Raw genomic sequence first — 19594 nt, forward strand, 5'->3', positions numbered from 1 at the left:
AAATACAAGCCCTCTCTCTATAAGCTCAGAGGCAATGCTATAACTTCAGGGTAATGCTCCTCACAGTTGTCACGCAAAAGCTCTTACCTGACAACTGATTCTGTAATGGTGAAGGACGTTCCCTGTGATGTCTGCCTCTACTCGGGAGAGAAGCTGCTCTTTTGGAGCATGGACAGCCACGTTGCTGTATGTCAGCATCAGGGTGTGGCGAGTCTTGCCTCTTGTCCCATGGTGGTAATCCTAGACAATCGGAAACATTACTAGAGACAAGTTCTTCTGATTCATTTGGCCTTGGAATGAATCAAACATTGGTGGAGCCGGGCCCCCGAGCCTTGAATACTGCTGGAGCCCGGGCACCATGAGCCCATAGAACTCGCCGCCCCATCGCCATCATTCCCACTGGGTAACTCTGACCCAGAGAGCCGAAAAGGCTGAACCGACAGCAGTGGAGTACATGGGAGCTTAGTCATTGACACTGGTGGGTACAAGATCAGGCGCTAAATGTCTTGCCTAAGGCTGCACAGTGAGTAAATGGCAGAGCCAGCAATGGGAGCCCAGAGGCCTAGTCTCCTGCTCTATCCTCTAGATCAGTGGTGTTCAACCAGGGGGACTTCTGTACCCCTGAGGGTCTGCAGGGGTCTTCCAGGGGGTATATCAACTCATCTAGATATTTGCCTAGTTTTACAGCAGATGACAAAGAAAGCACTTGCAAAGTTACTAACTCAAATTTCATACAATGGCTTCTTTAGACTACTCTATATACTGCCCGCTGAAATGCAGGTACAATATTTAGATTCCAGTTGATGTATTTTCTAATTCTAGGGCAAAAATGGGAAAATAAGCAGTCTTTTTTTCAGGAATAATGTGCTAGGACACTTTTATAATTTTATGCCTAATTTTGTAAGCAAGTAGTTTTTAAGTGAGGTGAAATTTGGGGGACACAAGACAAATCAGACTCCTGAAAGGGGGACACTAATCTGGAAAGGTTGAGAACCACTGTTCTAAATCAGAGGTTCCCTAATTGTCATCCGTAGACCACTGGTGGTCTACCTAAAGCGGGTTGGTAAGCCACATGTTGCTTGCAACACCTCCTCATTTCCAGCTACTAACCTGGGATAAAAAACAGTTAAAAATACCTTCAATGCTTTTCCATGCAAGCAACTGATGTAGTTCCCACACATTGTGCATGGGAGGGGCGCTCAAGCCATGAGACATCAGAAGGTAAAAATCATTTGAGAGAACCCCAGCTCCACATTGTGCTCCTGTTTGCTTAACGGCCGGCATCACGTAGAACGCAGACATTGGGGGACAATGCTAGCTGACCGGAGCAGACACTACCGCGGGGCTGCTGCCCCTGCTTCAGAGGGAGAGGAAGTCTGAGAGAACCCCCTGGCTCCTTTACCTTCAGGCGGCTGACGAACCCAGAAATCTTAACCTGGCTCATTGCAGCCCCAAACTCCTGAAGTGCCTTCAAGGTGAGGTCCAAGTGGCTCGCAGCACAGACTGCGAGGATGGAGACGACTCCCTGTCACCCAAGAGAAATACAGGTTAAGATCGAACCAGGTGTCTGATAGAGCCCACGAGTCCATTCCTTTCACCCAAAGTGGTGTAAAGTGCCAATCAGGCCTGAGACACATGGGGAGCGGGCGCTGAGTGAAATAGCAATCAAGAGGATAGGAAGCAAAATGGCATCTGTCCCAGGCCAACTCGGAGCTGAGCCCCACAGGGAGCATTCAGGGATTACTTGGTAAAATGGGGAGAGGGACAGAGGCCTCACCTGTCTCTCAGGGGCTTCCATATAATCTGCTGTCGTCAGAAGTGTATGAATCTGTGATTTAACATGGACCAGGTCCTGACAAGCTGCTAAGGACGTTCCTAGAGCCTTATACAGGAAACTCTGAAAGAAAGAGACCAGCCCTGGGATATCAGCAACACAACGTGCCTGTCAGTACAGACCCAGCTCAGCAACACTCAGGAAGGAACAAGACAGCCAAGTCCAAGCACCCATGCTACAGAAACATCCCATCGTCTAGCCCAGCCAGAGAACCAACAATGCAGGACAGACAAGCAGCCTGTCCAAGCAAATATTGGAAGGGCAGGGGGGCAAGAGAGCAGGGAATAAGTACAAACAAATTTTAGACGCAGAATAAAATATCAAATAATGAAACCTTGAGAGAAGCCTTATGCAGCCCTCCAATCAGAATTTCAGGGGAAAGTAACTAGAAACTAAACCTTAACAGAGAACAAACCTTCTCTTTGGAGGGGCTGGCATAGCCGGCCATCTGCCAGCTCAACTCAAGGGATATCTGGCTGCTCCAGGCACTGTCGTCTATCATCTCCAGAGATGTTCTTAGGAACTGCGTGTAAAACCAGAGTTAAAGCAGATGGTTAATTGCAAGAATGTGGGGGCTGTTGTGGGGTTTGGGGTTTTGTTTGGTTGGTTGGTTTTTGCTTCCTTGTTCTGTTGTACACTTTCCAATATTCAGGTGTCCTGGGAAGATTATTTCCCTATTGAGAACTATAAACATTGACAACCCAGACTTCCTCTGCCTCTTGTTCTTGAACCTTTGCCTGAGGATTCCTCTCAGTCCCCAAACCCAGATGGACAGTGAATTGGAGAATGAGATGGAGCCAAAACGTCTGACCATCGAGGAGTGATTTTCCAGTGGATGGACGATGGCTCTAGTCAACTTTGAACAAAGGGCCCTGGACTACGAAGAACCAGGCACCTTCTCTGAAGTGCTCTGGACCCTTTATGACACCTCCCGAGGTACCCAGGGTTGTGAGGGACCTCACTACCACCTGCCCTTAGCATGAGGAAGCCTTCTCTGTACCTGCCAAGTGTCAGCTCCTGACTCTGCCAGTCACAGGAAACACAAGCACACCCTTCTCACCCCGTCCAGGATCCACTGTCCTTCCACAGATAAGCAATCAGTACACTCCAACCGCTCGCCCTCTGGACATCCCCAGAATGTCCAGCCCCTGTTCCACTGGACACTCACAGAATTCAGAGGTTTGCTACACACCACCTTACCAGTTTCACCTCAGCATCACCGCTCCATTTCACACACTTCGATACATTGACAGTGAAAAGAAGTAGAGTTTAATTCACCAAGATCAGAGATTTGAGAAGCAGCAAGAAAAATTAATGTAAACAAATGGTTACATAAAAATAAAATCCTAACACACTTCTAGAGCTTCAACTTAAAGAACCAAACAGTCCCCTGTCTCACAAGGGATAGCTCCCCCAAATCTCTCTCCCAGCAGGAAACACCCAGACCAAATGTGATCCTCTATTCATAAGACAAGCCAGCTGGCAATTTGTCCAATAGGTGAAGGATACCTGGTGCAGGATACCTCTGGACCTCCAGATAGAGTTCCAAGCATCCATTGTCCGCTTATAAACAGGGTACCCCCTATTGTTTGTTTGTTTTTCTTGTCTCGAATCTCCTCTGGAGACTTTGCAATCACTTGATTAGAATTTTGCTCTATTGATTAGCATCCACTGTGAATAATTACTCAGTCGACATACAGCCATTCAAGCAGCTAAGCATCTTCTGCCTGAAAGAAACTTCTTTATCACCTTCTGGTGACCATCCCCAACGCACAGACCTTCAAAGCATCAATTTCAGTAGACAACCATAACGCCTTAGATATTATCCATCCAGTCACTGTGCAATGATTATGAGGATTATGCAGTGTGGCACAGGCATCCAGGAAAGGCTTTACATGACACCCTTTGATGATATAGAGATCAGATCCAGGGAATCCTGGGAACCCTATGCACTCCTGTGGCCTCTGCCAGTGGGTACACAAAGGACCCGGGGTCACACCCTCAACTCCCATTGAAGTCAGCCAGAGGTTAGTAACTCTCAGCACTTTGCTGTTTCAGGCCCGACTTTTGAACAGCAGCCAGGAAATATCAGAAACCTCACAAGAGAACCTAATCTTAGTTGATTTTGGAGCCCAAAGAATTTCAAATGAGGCTGGATCTGGAATGGGAAATTCTAGAGTGTAATCCAACCCCAAATGGAACTCCAAACCTTCTGGGGCTTCTTTGTCACTAGGTCCTTTCCTTTCATTTTCAGCCCTCGCCATAAAAATCTTCCTTGTCTGGATTTACATGAGGCTGTAAAGAGCTCTTTCTGACCACAAAGGCTTCTCCATGAGATACAGACACCAAACCTTGTCTTGTCTCTTTTCCTTTTTGGGTTTCTCAGAGCAAGTTTTCTTTTGAGTGGCAAATAGAAAAAAAAATCCTTTAGACGTCCCCCAGTGATGCATTAGCACCATTAGCATGCTGGGTTTCTGGTTAAGTTTTGTGTTGTTCCCAGGGGTAATACAGAGGGATTTATAACTAGAGCTGGTTGAACAATAGTAAGGCCATTTCACAAAACAAGTGGGATTTTTTGTTTTCTTGATTTTTCAACATACAAATGAAAAGTGAAAACACAAAAATATTTTGCTTTTCAAAATCAAAGATGACCATTATTCAATTCTTTGTTTTCCCCATTTCCTTCCCTTTATCCCTCATCCCCGTGCTTTTTTCCCCCTCTTCCACTTTGTGATTGAAAAGCGGGGGAGGGGGTGTGGGGGAAGGGGGAAGGAGACAAACAGCAAAGCAACTGGAAAAAAAAATCAGCTTCAGTTTCAAAAAACTAAACATTTTCTATTTGGGTTGGGGTTATTTTGTTCTGGGGTTTTTTTGTGTGTGTGTTTAAAAAAAAAAAAAGAACCCTGAAAAATTTGAAAATGTCCCATGAAAATAAAAAGGCCATTTTTAATTGAACAAAAGTTGCAAATGAAATGGTTTGACCAGCTCTGCTTATAATGAATAATTTATCATTAATTTTTTTCCCAGCTGATATATTTGGAGGGGGAAGAGAGGACTGTGACAATACATCTGAAAGCCATCCTCTACCTGAAGCAGCATATGCTCCCACCGTGCATGGTCCAGGGAATTCTCTGTGTTTCCTATAAAGCAGGAGGAAAAACAACAGTGTCACCTAGATTAGCAAGAAGAGTCATCCCAGGTATCTCCTTTCCAATCAGTCCTTCTAAAACTCCTGGTCTGCCAAGCTGTAACATACCTGGGCTTTCAAGGCGAAATGGGACTGTACCTATTGGGTTCTGGGAGAGTCACCCCACTCCTGTCCTGAGGGGCTTAAAACAGCCCTGGGCGAGGGCTGTAGGAGGGAAAGAGATGAGAGGTTTTTCGCAGGAGTGGGTGGGTGAGATTCTGTGGTCTATGTTGTACAGGAGGTCAGACTAGATGATTATAATGGTCCCTTCTGACCTTGATATCTATGAATCTATGAAAGGGATTAACAAGAGCTGGGCTGACGGGGAAAGCAGCCACAGCTGTAGCCAGGGTAATCAGGGCCCAGCTGGCCCTTATAAGAGGGCCGTGGGCCAGTAGGAGAAAGTCTTTCTCTCTAGTTTTGAAGGGAGTAGGGCCTGCCTGCAGAAAGGGTACTGGGAATGAGGCTGGGCTGGGCTGGGCTGGGCTGGGGAAAGGCCAGAGGAGCAGGGAAGCTCTAGGGTGGCAACTCCCCAGGCTATCGGGCCTGGTCCAAGGCCCATAGGGGTACTGGGTTGCAGGGAAAGGCAGCAGACCCAAACCCCCTTGCCTGTGGTGACTGGCTCTTATACTGCAATCTGTCCCAAGGTGCAGGGGTCCAGACTGAGGCAAGGTGGGGATTAGAGGGTTGGGCGTTCCCCAGAGAAGGGAGACCCATAGAGACTGAGGGGGTACTGCCAGGGCACAGCACCCTGGGTAAAAAGGGCACCGGGGTCTGAGAGGGACATGGGCCTGCAGAGGGTGCTCTGTGCTGGAAAGAGCTAATTCCCAGATGGCCAGCAGGAGGCGCTGCAGGGGTGAGTCGTTGCGCCGTCACAGGGACCTGCGCCAACGTTCTTTGTTGGACCAACAGAAAATGTCCTGTTTCAGAGTAGCAGCCGTCTCAGCCTGTATCCGCAAAAAGAAAAGGAGGACTTGTGGCACCTTAGAGACTAAGAAATTTATTTGAGCGTAAGCTTTCGTGAGCTACAGCTCACTTCGTCAGATGTTACGTACCCTGCTGGCATTTTTATTCAGGGTCCGTCAACCCACCAGGAGTGAGATGCTGAGCACTCCCAATTCCTCTTGACTTGAATGGGAGCTGAGGGTGCTGAGCACCTCACAAAACTCTTCAGCACATCAGAAGACTGGGTTTAGTAGGAATACAAACTTTTCCTGCAGAATCAGAGATTCTGGACTAGATCCGAACTGGATGTAAATCGTGTAGCTTCACTGAAGTCAATGGAATTATACTGATTTACATCAGCTGAGAATCTGGCCCTGTTTCTGAGTGTCCAGCTCTAACCTAGCCTTCTTTAATGTCAGCACAGTGTAGTGCTGGGGACTCTGTACAGCCGCAGCCAGGAGGGAAGATACAGCTCATTTTTTAAAATCTTTTTTGAAATATCAAACCCGCTTGTCCATGGGGGGGTTCGATGTTCATGAGAAACATAGCGGGCTTGTGCTGCACTTAGGGTCTGTCCTGCTCCACAGAGACTAGACAGGCGCAGCTACGTCACTGGAGCTCTGCTGGCATAACGCCATCGTGTAGACACAGCCTGCGCTGACTGAAGGATTTTCTCCATGGAGGTCAATAGAGTCATACCACTGTAAAATTGGTGAAAGACATTATTAGGCCCACAATACCTAGATTCTCCCTAGGGCACCCACTTGGCCAACCTAGCTTTTATGGTGCAGGTTTCCTTACAGAAAGACAAACTCTGGGTTTTTTAATTGAATCCCCCTTGAAAGTAAACGTGGGGTTTAATTTTCAGAAAAAGTCCGTTTGCAAAATCAGACTATATGTAACCCCAAAATCTTTCACTAACCTCCAGCTTCATGCATATTGACCTTCCCAAAAAATAACCTTGCAAAGGTGTGGGGGAAAGTGCTGTGACATTTCCATTCAGCTGAAACCTTCCTGGTCTGATTCTGCCCTGTTTGAATTGGCCTCAGTGGTTCACAGTTATCCAGAGGAAGGAAAAGTGTGGGCCTAGAAGCCCCATTTCAATTCCCCACTGTTCCCACGTACTGCAACAGGAATGGCACAACACACGTCAATACGAAGCTGCATTTTCTGGCTTCCCTTCTATTCTCCATGGACCACACTCCTCCTAACTAACACTTTACCTTCAATGTACTGCAGCAGAGATGGGATCTTTACTACCCACATCTCACCCACTGCTGCATGGACAGTTTGGTGCAGGGCCTTTAGTAACTGCAAGGCAGCACATCCGTGTCCTTCTCTTTCATAAGGGGATGAGGCTACTACCTGTCAATGAGAGAGAAAGAACAGGCTAAGTTTTGTCAGCACAATACCAGTTTGTTCCTGAGGGAGGGAATAGTTCAGAGACTCTCATTGTGGAGACAATCCAAGAGAGTTGTTGCTTCTACTGCAGTGCCTTCCTGAAGAAGAAAGCATTCGAGCTAGTAGGAGGATGCAGGACAGTGTGTCTCAGGAGAGGCCGAGGAGAGAGAGAGACCCAGTCATACACATCCCTCAGCCTAAGTCAAGCATCTAGCTACAAAACCAATTTGTATAGTTAACTGTCCCATTCCACAGAAAACCTATTCTCATGGTCTACTCACCAGGAGTCGTGCCAGCAGCCCCTGGGGTGTAGGGAGTTGCACTAGGGAAAGAAACAGAATAGCGTTAATTATGCCAGGCTTTGCAGAGAGTCCTGCTGATGTTCTTCACCTATCCATGTCCAACATGCCCACCAATGTTGAATACAGCTGATAATATTTTGCATTTCCATAGTGCTTTCAGTCTGAGCATCTCAGAATGCTCTACAAACATGTATGAATTCCACCTCATAGCACCTCTGTGAGGTTGGCATGAATTACTCCTTCATTTCACAAGTGGGGAAGCTGAGAGAGAAAGATCAAGTGATTTCCCCAAGGTCACATCCGAATTTTGGTGGCGAGCTGGGAACAGAACCCACATTTCCTAGGTCCCTCCCATGGCCGGGTTGTAATCCCAAGACCATCCCTCATTAATTTTAGCCTCCTGATTGCAGATGAGAGAACTGGAGCAGACTGAACCTGTTCATTTCATAGTGCCTGGAGAGAAGAAATGAAAGAGTTTCTCTTATAAACCTCGTCCACTGTAGTCGAGGCAAGCAGCTGCTTCTCCTTCCTGCTGCTTTTTCTCAGCCAGTTCCCTCAGGCATCTGCAAAGAGGCTTCAAAGTACCCGTGTACTGAGCTGGCACCACATACTCCAGCAGCCTTGGCCATAACACCTGCAGAGAAGAGCGAGACTGTTCAGTACGGAGCTATTTCCCCCCCCACCTCCAGTATCCTGCTGTCTGAATCCCTCCCTGTCATGTAGCTTCTCCTTCGATTCATCACGGACCCTTCCCTAACCTATCACCTCATCTCTCTCTCCCCATTAGCTCACTCTACCTGTCTGGTGCCCCCTCACTCTGTCTTTTAAACACACTATCTTGTTTGGTGAGTGTTAGGATATAGATATTCAGGCCTGTCTGCAAAGGCCTGTACTTTAAGAATTTAGGTGTATTCTTATCACTTGGCTAGTTATAGAGGTATAAAAGAAAGAATCAAAATCACTGTCTGCTGGTGTAAGAGCCTTCTCTCATAAACCAGTCGGAGAACACTTCAATCTCTCTGGTCACGCAATCACAGACATGAAGGTCGCTATCTTAAAACAAAAAAACTTCAAATCCAGACTCCAGCGAGAAACTGCTGAATTGGAATTCATTTGCAAATTGGATACTATTAATTTAGGCTTAAATAGAGACTGGGAGTGGCTAAGTCATTATGCAAGGTAGCCTATTTCCTCTTGTTTTTTCCTCCCCCCCCCCCCCCGATGTTGTGGTTTAACTTGGATTTAAACTTGGAGAGTGGTCAGTTTGGACGAGCTATTACCAGCAGGAGAGTGAGTCTGTGTGTGTATGGGGGTGGGTTTTTGGAGGGGGGTGAGGGAGTGAGAGAACCTGGATTTGTGCAGGAAATGGCCTAACTTCATTATCATGCACATTGTGTAAAGAGTTGTCACTTTGGATGGGCTATCACCAGCAGGAGAGTGAATTTGTGTGGGGGGGTGGAGGGTGAGAAAACCTGGATTTGTGCTGGAAATGGCCTAACCTGACGATTACTTTAGATAAGCTATTACCAGCAGGACAGTGGGGTGGGAGGAGGTATTGTTTCATATTCTCTGTGTATATATAAAGTCTGCTGCAGTTTCCACGGTATGTATCTGATGAAGTGAGCTGTAGCTCACGAAAGCTCATGCTCAAATAAATTGGTTAGTCTCTAAGGTGCCACAAGTACTCCTTTTCTTCTGTGTATATATAATGTCTTCTGCAGTTTCCACAGTATGCATCCGATGAAGTGAGCTGTAGCTCACGAAAGCTTATGCTCAAATAAATTGGTTAGTCTCTAAGGTGCCACAAGTACTCCTTTTCTTTTTTCTCTTACTGTGACAGTCTGAGGCCCTCTTCTTACGCTAAGGCCTTTGGCTAAGCAGCAGAGGCAGCCATAAGCTAGGAAGCGAACAGTCACATCCTCACATTCCAAACTAGTCACACTGAAATCAGGTGCTATTGGGCTGTTAGGAATACAATCCTGTCCTGATAGTGCCTATCACCTCCAGAGAAAGGGAAGGGCCTAGAAGATGTAAAAGGAAACTTAGTTTGATAGCTTCCTGTCTGGCAAGAACTCACTTACCAATACTGGGATGTGAAATCCTCACTTCTGTATTGTCTTGTCATTATCATAGAATCATAGAATATCAGGGTTGGAAGAGACCTCAGGAGGTCATCTAGTCCAACCCCCTGCTCAAAGCAGGACCAATCCCCAATTTTTGGCCCAGATCCCTAAATGGCCCCCTCAAGGATTGAACTCACAACCCTGGGTTTAGCAGGCCAATGCTCAAACCACTGAGCTATCCCTCCCCCCATTATAGTTCCCACTTTGCTATTGTTTGTCTGTATAATCTCTGTTTGGTTCTGTGATTGTTCCTGTCTGCTGTATAATTAATTTTGCTGGCTGTAAACTAATTAAGGTGGTGGGATATAATTGATTACATAATCATGTTACAATATGTTAGGATTGGTTAGTTAAATTTCAGGAACATGATTGGTTAAGGTATAGCAAAGCAGAAGTCAAGTTTTACTATATAGTCTGCAGTCAATCAGGAAGTAGGGGGGTGGGGGAAATGGGAACAGGGAATGGGGGTAAGGAAATTGGAATCATGTTTGGCTAAGGGCAGGAATGGGAACAGGGACACAGGTGTAAGGCTCTGTGGTGTCAGAGCTGGGAAGGAGGATACTAAGGAAGGAAACTGGAATCATGCTTGCTGGAAGTTCACCCCAATAAACATCGAATTGTTTGCACCTTTGGACTTCGGGTATTGTTGCTCTCTGTTCATGAGAGAAGGACCAGGGAAGTGAGTGGGTGAAGGAATAAGCCCCCTAACAGTGAGCAATTGGGCTCTCACCCAGAGATGAAGCCTCTTTCCCAGCATTAGAGCATTATGGAGATATTTAGATAGTACCATAAGCTTACCCAGAACTTGACAGACCTATATAAGGCACAGTCCCAGCCCCAATATCTCTTCAAATCTAGGATCACCAACTCTACATTTCAGAAGTATTCATGGGGGATCTAAGGGGAAGTTGCACTCAGACAGTGGAAAGAATTAAGAGACGATCTCTGCAACATGATTCCTTCCAGTTAAGTTGCTTTATATCTTTTTTCTACTGTGAACCGCTTACTCCATGATGAAGGGGTCACATCATCCCTGACTTGAATCTGACATGCTGATCCTCCATTATGCTGACTGTGCAGAAGGCTTCCTTGTGGAGGGGTACAAGGAACGTAAGGAAGAACGTCCCTATTTCAAGAAGCAGTAGCAAGAGGTCACTTACTTGGGTCATTCCATTGACTGAGGTGTCCAGACATTGCAGGATGTCAATGCACAGGGTTTGGATCGTGCTTTCTTCCTCAACATCCTGGGTGAGAAGTGTTGTACACTGCTGTGAGATAGCTACATAGAACTTATTCGCTAGTAGTAAGACACTGGCAATAGAACCAGTGTCCTTCTCTTACAAAGCCATCTTGAGCACTGACCTATGCCTGCTTTTATACTGCACTGGAAGTGCACAAACGTCTGAAGGGAAGAGAATAATAGAAACTCCGAACTGGTGGGTCAGATCCCAGGCTTAGGAAAACCCTAAAATGAAGGGAATGATTCACTGAACACAAAAGAGTTCCCCCAACAGTGTTCAATTTTTTAAAATTTGAAAAACTGTTTCATCTTTTGATCTCTGAGGAAAACCATTCCGATTCTGCCCAGGGGAAATAAATTTGCAGAACCAGGGGGATCCAATCTCTTTGTTCTGATGCCCCAACCAGCTTGGTCATTCTGTGTGTAGTGAGTGTGATTCTATCAATGGGCCTAATTCTCTACTGATTTCAGTTTAAAGGAGACCAAAACTGGCCTGATGAGAAAAAGCAGCCTTCTTTAAGATATATGTGTGAGTGTGTATTGCCACAAGCTCCAACGTTGTCGAAAAGGGGCCAGGCAGAGCTAAGATCTTCAACAACTTACTGTCAAGTTGAACTGTTTATGTTCATACATATCATGGATTCAGTCATGGAGCACAAAGTGTCTGGGGCCCGGGGCTGTGTCCATGGATAGAAATACGGATTGAAGATATTTTTATGCAACCTGCATAACCTGAGTGTTTTGCTGATAGTTTAGGTCTGCTTTGACAGCCACAGAACGGGGCATCGTTCTGTTTTTTGGAGAGTCCATTTAAAACAAAAAGATGTGCTTCCTTGTACAGGAATATTTCACTGAAAAATGGTGTTTTCTGAATGTTCAATGACTCATCAGAGGTTGGAGCAGCATAGATAACTCTGTTAGATGGAAATACCCAGTGTGAGATTCTGGTCTCTGTTACACTAGTATAAATCCAGAGTAACACCACTCAAGTCAGTGGAGTTACCTTGACTTTACACCAATATAACGGATCCGATTCTGGCTCTATTCATTCAGTCCAGCTGTCCTGGAGTCAAAACTCCCACTGAAGTCAAAGGGAGCAATCAGCATGCAAGAATGGTAGGACCGAGTCCTAAGTGTTAAGAACTCTCCTTACCAGTTTGCTGGTGGACACACTGAACTCGCTGAAAACATATGCTACCAGATCCCATGCTGCACAATTCTCCACACTTCCTGAACTGAGCAGCGTCCTGATGAAATGAAGAGCTGCCTTCCTCACCTGCAAGGGTAGAGATTACACACAGCACTTCTTGTTAGCCCTTCTGCCGGAAATAGGAGCTAGGATATGATATGAGAGTCCTTATGCTTTTGATTTTGTCTCCTTGGATTAGAAACATGGATACATTTAACACCGGTAGGAGAATGACATGCCTTCTCTATTCTGCAGTCTCTCATCTGGATCGGAATGAAAGCTCCACCCAGATATCCATTCATCCCATAACACTGAAAAAGTTGAAATAGTTCACTGTTCCACACACAATCTTACCGTAGCATTCTGATCACTGAGAGTAGATTTCACTGCCTTCACAATCAGAAGCTTTTTAACTCTTGTCTCAGGCACTGAAAGATAAGGAGAGGTGTACTGTGCTTCTTTGTTCCACACACACTCACTTTCCACATTGGAATTAATCCTGGATTTCAAAGGGCCCTAGTTAAGAATAGTATCAAGCTTCTCTCCTCTACAGAATCAGTGGGGAAGACATAGGACCAGATTCTGGTCTCAGTTGCACCAGTGTAAATCTAAAGTAATTCCATTTCTCTAAATAGTGCCATCATCCTACTACCATGATGGAAATATTATAAAGGAGTTTGATAGACTGAGGTGACTGAAGTTAATCTGTGTTTACACCGGCATAACAGAACTCAGAATCTAGTCTAGATAATACTTAGGATTCTTGAGTCAGGAGTATTATTCTATTTTTATCTGATTATTGTTAACATGCATTAGCCCCAAGTTAACTTCTGTATTTGAAGTTGAAAAAGACCTTGACAAATATCTTGGGCTACATTCAGCACTTAGTTGAACCTGTTGATTTCTGTGTGGCCATATGGGAGTAACTTAGGGCAGCATTTGGTCCCTTAGGGGATCTCCAAACCACTGGTGACTGTGTGTTCTAGAGCCTCTGTGTCCCAGTTGCAGAGGTGATGAGTCTGCTGCAGCCCTGCCGTGCCTACAAAGCCTTGGTTCTTTAGCTCAATCTCTAGTAGCTCAAGCTTTTAGCTCTGGATGTCCTCAACTCAACCCTCAGCATGTCGGCCAAGAGGGCAGCTGGCACAGTTGCTCCTGTGTTACTTACAGTCAGCACCCACAATAGCTCTCAGGAAATCTAAAGACGCCACACGAACGGCCTCATGCTCAATCTCCAGCTGCTCGTGTAGAAATGCTAGCAGATCATCAGGAGAAGAACGGGCTGCAAGGGAAGAAATCACATCCTCACTGTCTGCAGAACTCTTCTTCTTACCGTACCTCACAAAGGTAAGGAAGTTACAAAGAAACCACTGTGTAACTCAGAGTCTCTTCCCCTTACCTAGCAGAAGTACACAATGGAACAGATCTTTGTGGTTTTCTATGCTGAGCTGCTTAGCTGGAGAACAGATCTGTGGGAAGAAGGGAAATGGTGAAAGAAAAACTAATCAGAAGCAAGGGAAAAGAAAAATGTTCAATTCATTTCTAAGCTTCCACTTCCTGCTTGTCCAACTAGAGGTCTGAACCCCAGGGAGATGGTCCTGCATGCACAGCAAGACTCAAAGACAATGACCAATACATTAGATAAGAGAAGCTAAAGTGTTTTGAGCAGCAGAGCTGACCTAATCAAGACACAGCCACAGTTTTTACTTTACAACTCTGACTCCCCCTGGTAATCGGCTTATGGTGCAATCGCTTTACAAACTGAGCTGGATAGTAGCTAAGAAAATGAGACCGCTCCCTGCTTACTCTTGAGCCTGCAGAAATCAGTAAGGCATAAGGAGGTCCCCAGGCTCTGCACGATCATTCCATTGATTTTTTAGTGTTAATATGCTTCAGATCTGCTGTGCCTAAGCTGAAGGGATCCAAGCAAAACCACCCCTCACCTGGTTGTGCAGAGCACTGCAGATGGCTTGAAACTTCCCTTTAGGTAGAGGGATCTTATATTCAACAGAGACCTCCAAGAGCTGGCTCAGACTCTGCAACAGAGGGCAAAAGTCAGATGGTGGGCACACAAAGGAGCCATATGTAGTGACTGAAGCAGATTCAGGGGATTCCTAGATTCCAAGGCCAGACCGGATTCTTGCCATCACCTAGTCTGACCTCCGGTCGGTATGACACAGGCCATAGACCTTGCCCAGAATAATTCCCAGAGCAGAGCTTTGAGAAAAACATACCAATCCTGATTGAAAAATCATCAGAATCCGCCTCGGCCCTTGGGAAATGGCTCTAATGGTTAATTATCTCACCATTAAAAATGTACACCGTATTTCCAGTCTGAAAGTGTCTAGCTTCAGTTTCTAGCCATTGGATCAAGTGACACCTTTCTCTGCTAGACGGAAGGGCCCATTAGATAATAGGAGTCCCTCATGTAAGATATTATAGACTGTAATTAAGTCACCCTGTCACAGGATAGGTCCACCCCGTCAGGGTGGTATCAGGTTGAGGAGGAATTGAAGTAGATCTGGAGTGGCCCAACTGGCCTAGTCTCCCTAGCCACCACAGCAGTCCGGGCTCCTAGGGCAGCATCGCCTAATGGTCGGGATCAGAACAGCAGCAGCCCTTGGGTGAGGGACCGCGGCCCAACAGCCTGAGTCACTTGGGCTGCCCTTCTCGGGATGGCAGTGCGGCCTAGTGGCCAAAGTCAGTAGACCCACCCTTGGCTGCAGGGCAATGCGGCCTAGTGGCCAGAGTCGATAGAACCACCTTTTGCGGCAGGGTAGTGTTGCCTAGTGGTGAGCCCTTCTCCACTGGGTCCTACCTATTGCACAGGGTCCCAGCCCAGGGCGCAGGGCTATCTGCCACCAACTCAGCGGGGATCCTTCCAAAGCATGCTGAGTCAAGCCTGCTACCTCAAGTGGATCAATGCTTCGTCCACCTAGGCTGCTTCCCACCCGTTCTTCCGCAGCTGGGAGTCTCAGGGATTCTGGGGTCTCTCCTCCATCTCTGGCATTGGGTGGCTGGGGGTCAGCTGCAGCCAGAGTCCGGCTGGCCTCTGAATCCTGGAGCACTGGCACTCTCTCTGCAGGAGCCTGCAATGCGCCTCTGCTCCCTTTGGCAGCCATCCCAGCCTGAGCTGAGCGGCTCTCTTTTGTATCTGGGTCCAGCTGAAGCATGCCGAGCAGAGATGAGGGGGCATGACCTCCTCAGCCCACAAAGCATGATTAACCCCTGCTGAACTAATGCGGGGTAGGTAAACCCCATCACACACCCTTTTACTTTCTGTGTATTAAACTAAATAGATTGACTTCCTTGATTCTCCCTCTGTAAGGCATATTTTCTAATCCTTTCCTCACTGTGGCTCTTCTGTCAATTTAGCAACACCCTTTTTGAATTGTGGGCACGAGAACTAGACACAGGATTCCAACAGTCGTCAGACAAGTGCCAGATTTAGAGGTAAAATAACCACTGTGCTCCTCCTTGAGATTCCCCTTTTGATGCATCCCAGCTTTAGCTTTTTTGGCCACAGCATGAGTTCATGTTCAGCTGATTATGCCCCATGACCCCCAAAATCTTTTTCAGAGTCACTGCTTCCCAGGACAGCATCCCCCATCATGTATGTCTGGCCTAAATCCCTTGTGCCTAGACGCATACATTTACATTCAGCCATATTTAAAGGCATATTGTTTCTTTGCGCCCCGTTTGCTAAGTGATCTAGATCACTCTGAATCCGTGAGCTGTCCTCTCCATTATTTACCACTCCCCCATTTTTATCTCACCTGTCAACTTTATCAGTGATGATTTTATGTCCTCTGCCAGGTTATTGATTTAAAAAAAGGTGAAAATCGAATTCCTTCCTGCATCTAACACACTTTTCTCCGTTGCTGCTTGAAGCTTCCAGAATGTCTCGGATGCCATCTACATACTTTACTATGTTTACACAGTTGTGTAGTGCCCTGATGCTATCAAACAAGTCCATGATGCATTGGTTCCCTCCAAATCATGAGTATTTCAACCCCCAAAGTGACCACATACTCTGTACTAGAAAGCTTCAACCAACATAGACGGTGAGTAAATATCACTACCAAGAAGTTAGAGCTGTCTCATGACTTCATTTACAACTGTGTAGCCCCACTGAAGACAGAATATGGCCCCTTACTTCTTGCTCATGTGGTACTGAGGGTGGATGAAATAGAGAGACAAGGCGAGTGAGACGATATCTTCAATTAGATTATCACACCCACCTTGTCGCTCCAATATCTTGGACCAACATGGCTACAACAGCACTGCATAGAACGGTAGATGAAACAGACAGGCAATGATTTTATATCTATCTAGTTATGCAGTGCAAAACAATGACCCTCAAGCCTCCTTGTTATTAATTTTCAACCGTTGACAGTTGGCTTGGTACCCACCAGAGACAACATATGGTAGCCCCTGCTCTGAGGAGCTTAGGATGTAAAAGAGAGACACAGAGTTGACAGGATGTTTTGGGAAATCACAAGGAGGGAGTATCTTGTTGTGCAGGTGTTTTGTTTTTTTATCTCCTTCTCCTCCTCCCCAGGAAACAGAGGATGCTTTTCATCAGAGGCAGTTACCTACAAATCTTGTTGCCTGGGTCACCATGTGTATAAAGCCAGAACTTGTGTGCATCTTTATTATCTAACAAGTCACTATCTAGACCAGGAAACCCCACTGGTAGCAAATTCCTCCTGCAGTTCACACATGCACACACAGAGACAGTTACCTTAATGAGTGGTACCTCACCTTGGTGACGTGAAAAACATCAATTTCCTCCTTATATTGCTCAAGGAGCCATGAGATCTCCTTAAATATTGGATTTGGTGGCTCCTTTTTGTGTAGTAGGATGCCCATCATGGGACCAAGGGCTTTGATGATGGCCTGCTTGAGCTGCATAGATGAGACACAGAATTTATGTTCCTACGAATTCATTCAATATCTTCCAATAGGCACACCTTTTCTACTTCTAATGAGTGCAATTTCCCTTGTTCCACTGTCGGAACGGTCCTATCCCAATATTTCCTGGTAAAGAACCAGGACTCGTAGGGTTGGTGTCAGGATTATATTCTAATGCACCTCACAACTAGAGCAGGTAAAATATTTCCCCAGATTAATATGCATTCTAGGCCAACTCATCCCTGCTGTAACTGCACTGGGGCTGAATGGACTTAGACCAGGAATTAATTTAGCCCACTATCCCGGGTTCATCTGCACATTAGGTACACAAAACTAGAATCCATGTACACTAGGTACAGACCGAATTTCCATGATGTGGTGACATTATAAACATATGGGTTTTCGATGTTTTACATGATACTCTGTTCCATCCAAAAGGACCTACCATTAAATGCCATCATCACAAAGAGTGCCAGACACACAGAATGTAACATCACAATTTCCGCTAAAGGTTTAAAAAGTCAGCAATTCTCACCTCCAGCTCCTCACAGGTCAGCCAGTTGCTGGTGACATGACAATATAAGGGAAGAATTTGATTGCAGAATCGTGATTCACCCATTCTGGGGAATGAGCACTTTTCCCAGTTCGTAAAATATCCATTCACTGCCCTTGAGCATTTTTCCAGAACTGCACGGAAGGAGAGAAGACAGGCAATATGAAAAGGACATAGTAATAATGAGGAGAAGTTGCTTTCTCAGAGAAGACACCCAGGCCTATTGTTTACTCCAATTCCATGGCAGCTCCTCTCAGGACTAGATGTTGAAATCCCATATCAATTTGGAGCTATTTCTCTTTCCCCCATTCCATTTCTTGTTTCTTAAAAGGCTTTTTTCTTTGTACATCTCTCCATCTTTTTTCAATTACCATCATTTGAAGACTCGCGTCCTCTGCAGTTGTTGTTTATTCAACCCGAACACTGTATGATTACATCTTGAGTTACAGTTTGTCTGAAAGATGTTCAGTGCCCCTAACTGCCATTGGCTTTAGTGGGATTTGAAGGTAGTGGGGAGCACTTTGCCCTAAAAGTAGGTGTATCTAGTGTCCTTGCTAAGACGAATTAGGGCCCAATCCTGTTCTCTATGAAGTGGATGGCAAAATTCCCATTTCCCTCAAGGGCCCAGGATTAACCCCTTACTGAGCATCACCTGAAAAGCAAAGGAAGAGAGAAGTGGAGAAGAAGAGAAGACAGAGAAAGAGGGTGAAAGGAGATGATGATGATGATGAAGAAACTAAGGAGAGAGAATGGGTGGAGGAGTGGGAAACAGGGGATTTTTAAATGTACAGTAATGAAATCTGCTCCCTTCACCTCCTCCCCCAGGAGCCTCCAAAGCTTCAGCCTTTGTGTCTGTTTATTTTAAACGATATGCGTGAGTCACAAAGGGCCTGAACTTACAAATGCTCAGCACCTCCTGCAAAGTAAGGAGCATTCTCAACTTCACTGAGTGCCACGGGAGCCAAGGAACGCAGCACCTGGTGCAATCCAGGGAAGGGAGCACAGTTCAGGGCCTGTTTGCAAACTGGTTCAGTCACTTAAATCTGTACCAAGACCCCCTAAATATCCATTTGGGGCACCTACAGGAAGTGCTGGCACTTACCACCACAAAATGCTTGTCTCATCCTGCTGTCCTTGACTAACTCCAACATGGAGATCATGACGTTCAGGATCATTCCCACAAAAGGGATACACTTAAGTGCTGCAGAGAAAGGCCAGAAGAGAAGGAAGACAGACAATCAGCTGCTCTCTGCCTTCTTACAACACACTTAGAAACACTGTGGGGCAGGATGCTATGGGTTCCGAGGCCATTGGCGCTGCGTAAGCAAAGCAGAATGGCTTTAAATCAGCCATTGAAAGCCAGTGGGGGATTCACCCTGAAGGGGGGAATCCTCCACAAGTGTACAGCTGTGCCCAATGCCCAACTCACTCCCAGAGTAAGGGGAGAGGGCACTGGGGCGAGATGGGAAGTGGGGTGGAGAAGAGCTCCACTAGACCTGATCTTCCACTCATTCCCATCCTTCAGGTACTTCACTCAGGGGCATAAGTTAGAGCCTGCACCTCCGGCTGGATCGCTCATGATCTGGAGGCCAGAACTAGCAACAGCAGTTAATCTTGTGTTTCTACACACACACTCAAACAGAGCTCTGTTTAGCGGTAACATTTTTAGGTAGAGAGATAATCCCCTGTCCTTAAATGAAAAACTATCACTTTGAAAGAAAAGAGGGAAGTGACCATACCATAGGCGGATGACAGGTTGCCCAACGTAATGAAAATAAACTCCTCAGGCAGCTCCAGATGATACATCAGCTCTAACATGACATCACTGAAATAGCAGCGTGCCAGAGTCACTAAGGTGTTGCTAGCTGCCACTTTTAGTTCATTTCTTGCTTCCTAAAACCAAAAAAGA

At 46.0% G+C, this 19594-nt stretch overlaps 1 protein-coding gene across 1 annotated transcript in view; it reads left to right on the forward strand.

Annotated features, from left to right (window-relative positions):
• Positions 1-2676: 2676 nt before the first annotated feature.
• LOC144277889 (C-type lectin domain family 4 member G-like) overlaps positions 2677-19594 on the forward strand; it is a 49313-nt gene continuing 32395 nt past the window's right edge. The window contains exon 1 of the mRNA XM_077838912.1: positions 2677-2770. Coding sequence (XP_077695038.1) covers positions 2677-2770 — 94 coding nt within the window. The remainder of the gene's footprint in view (positions 2771-19594) is intronic.

The sequence above is a fragment of the Eretmochelys imbricata genome, chromosome 20, assembly GCF_965152235.1.
Source record: "Eretmochelys imbricata isolate rEreImb1 chromosome 20, rEreImb1.hap1, whole genome shotgun sequence".
NCBI lineage: Eukaryota > Metazoa > Chordata > Testudines > Cheloniidae > Eretmochelys > Eretmochelys imbricata.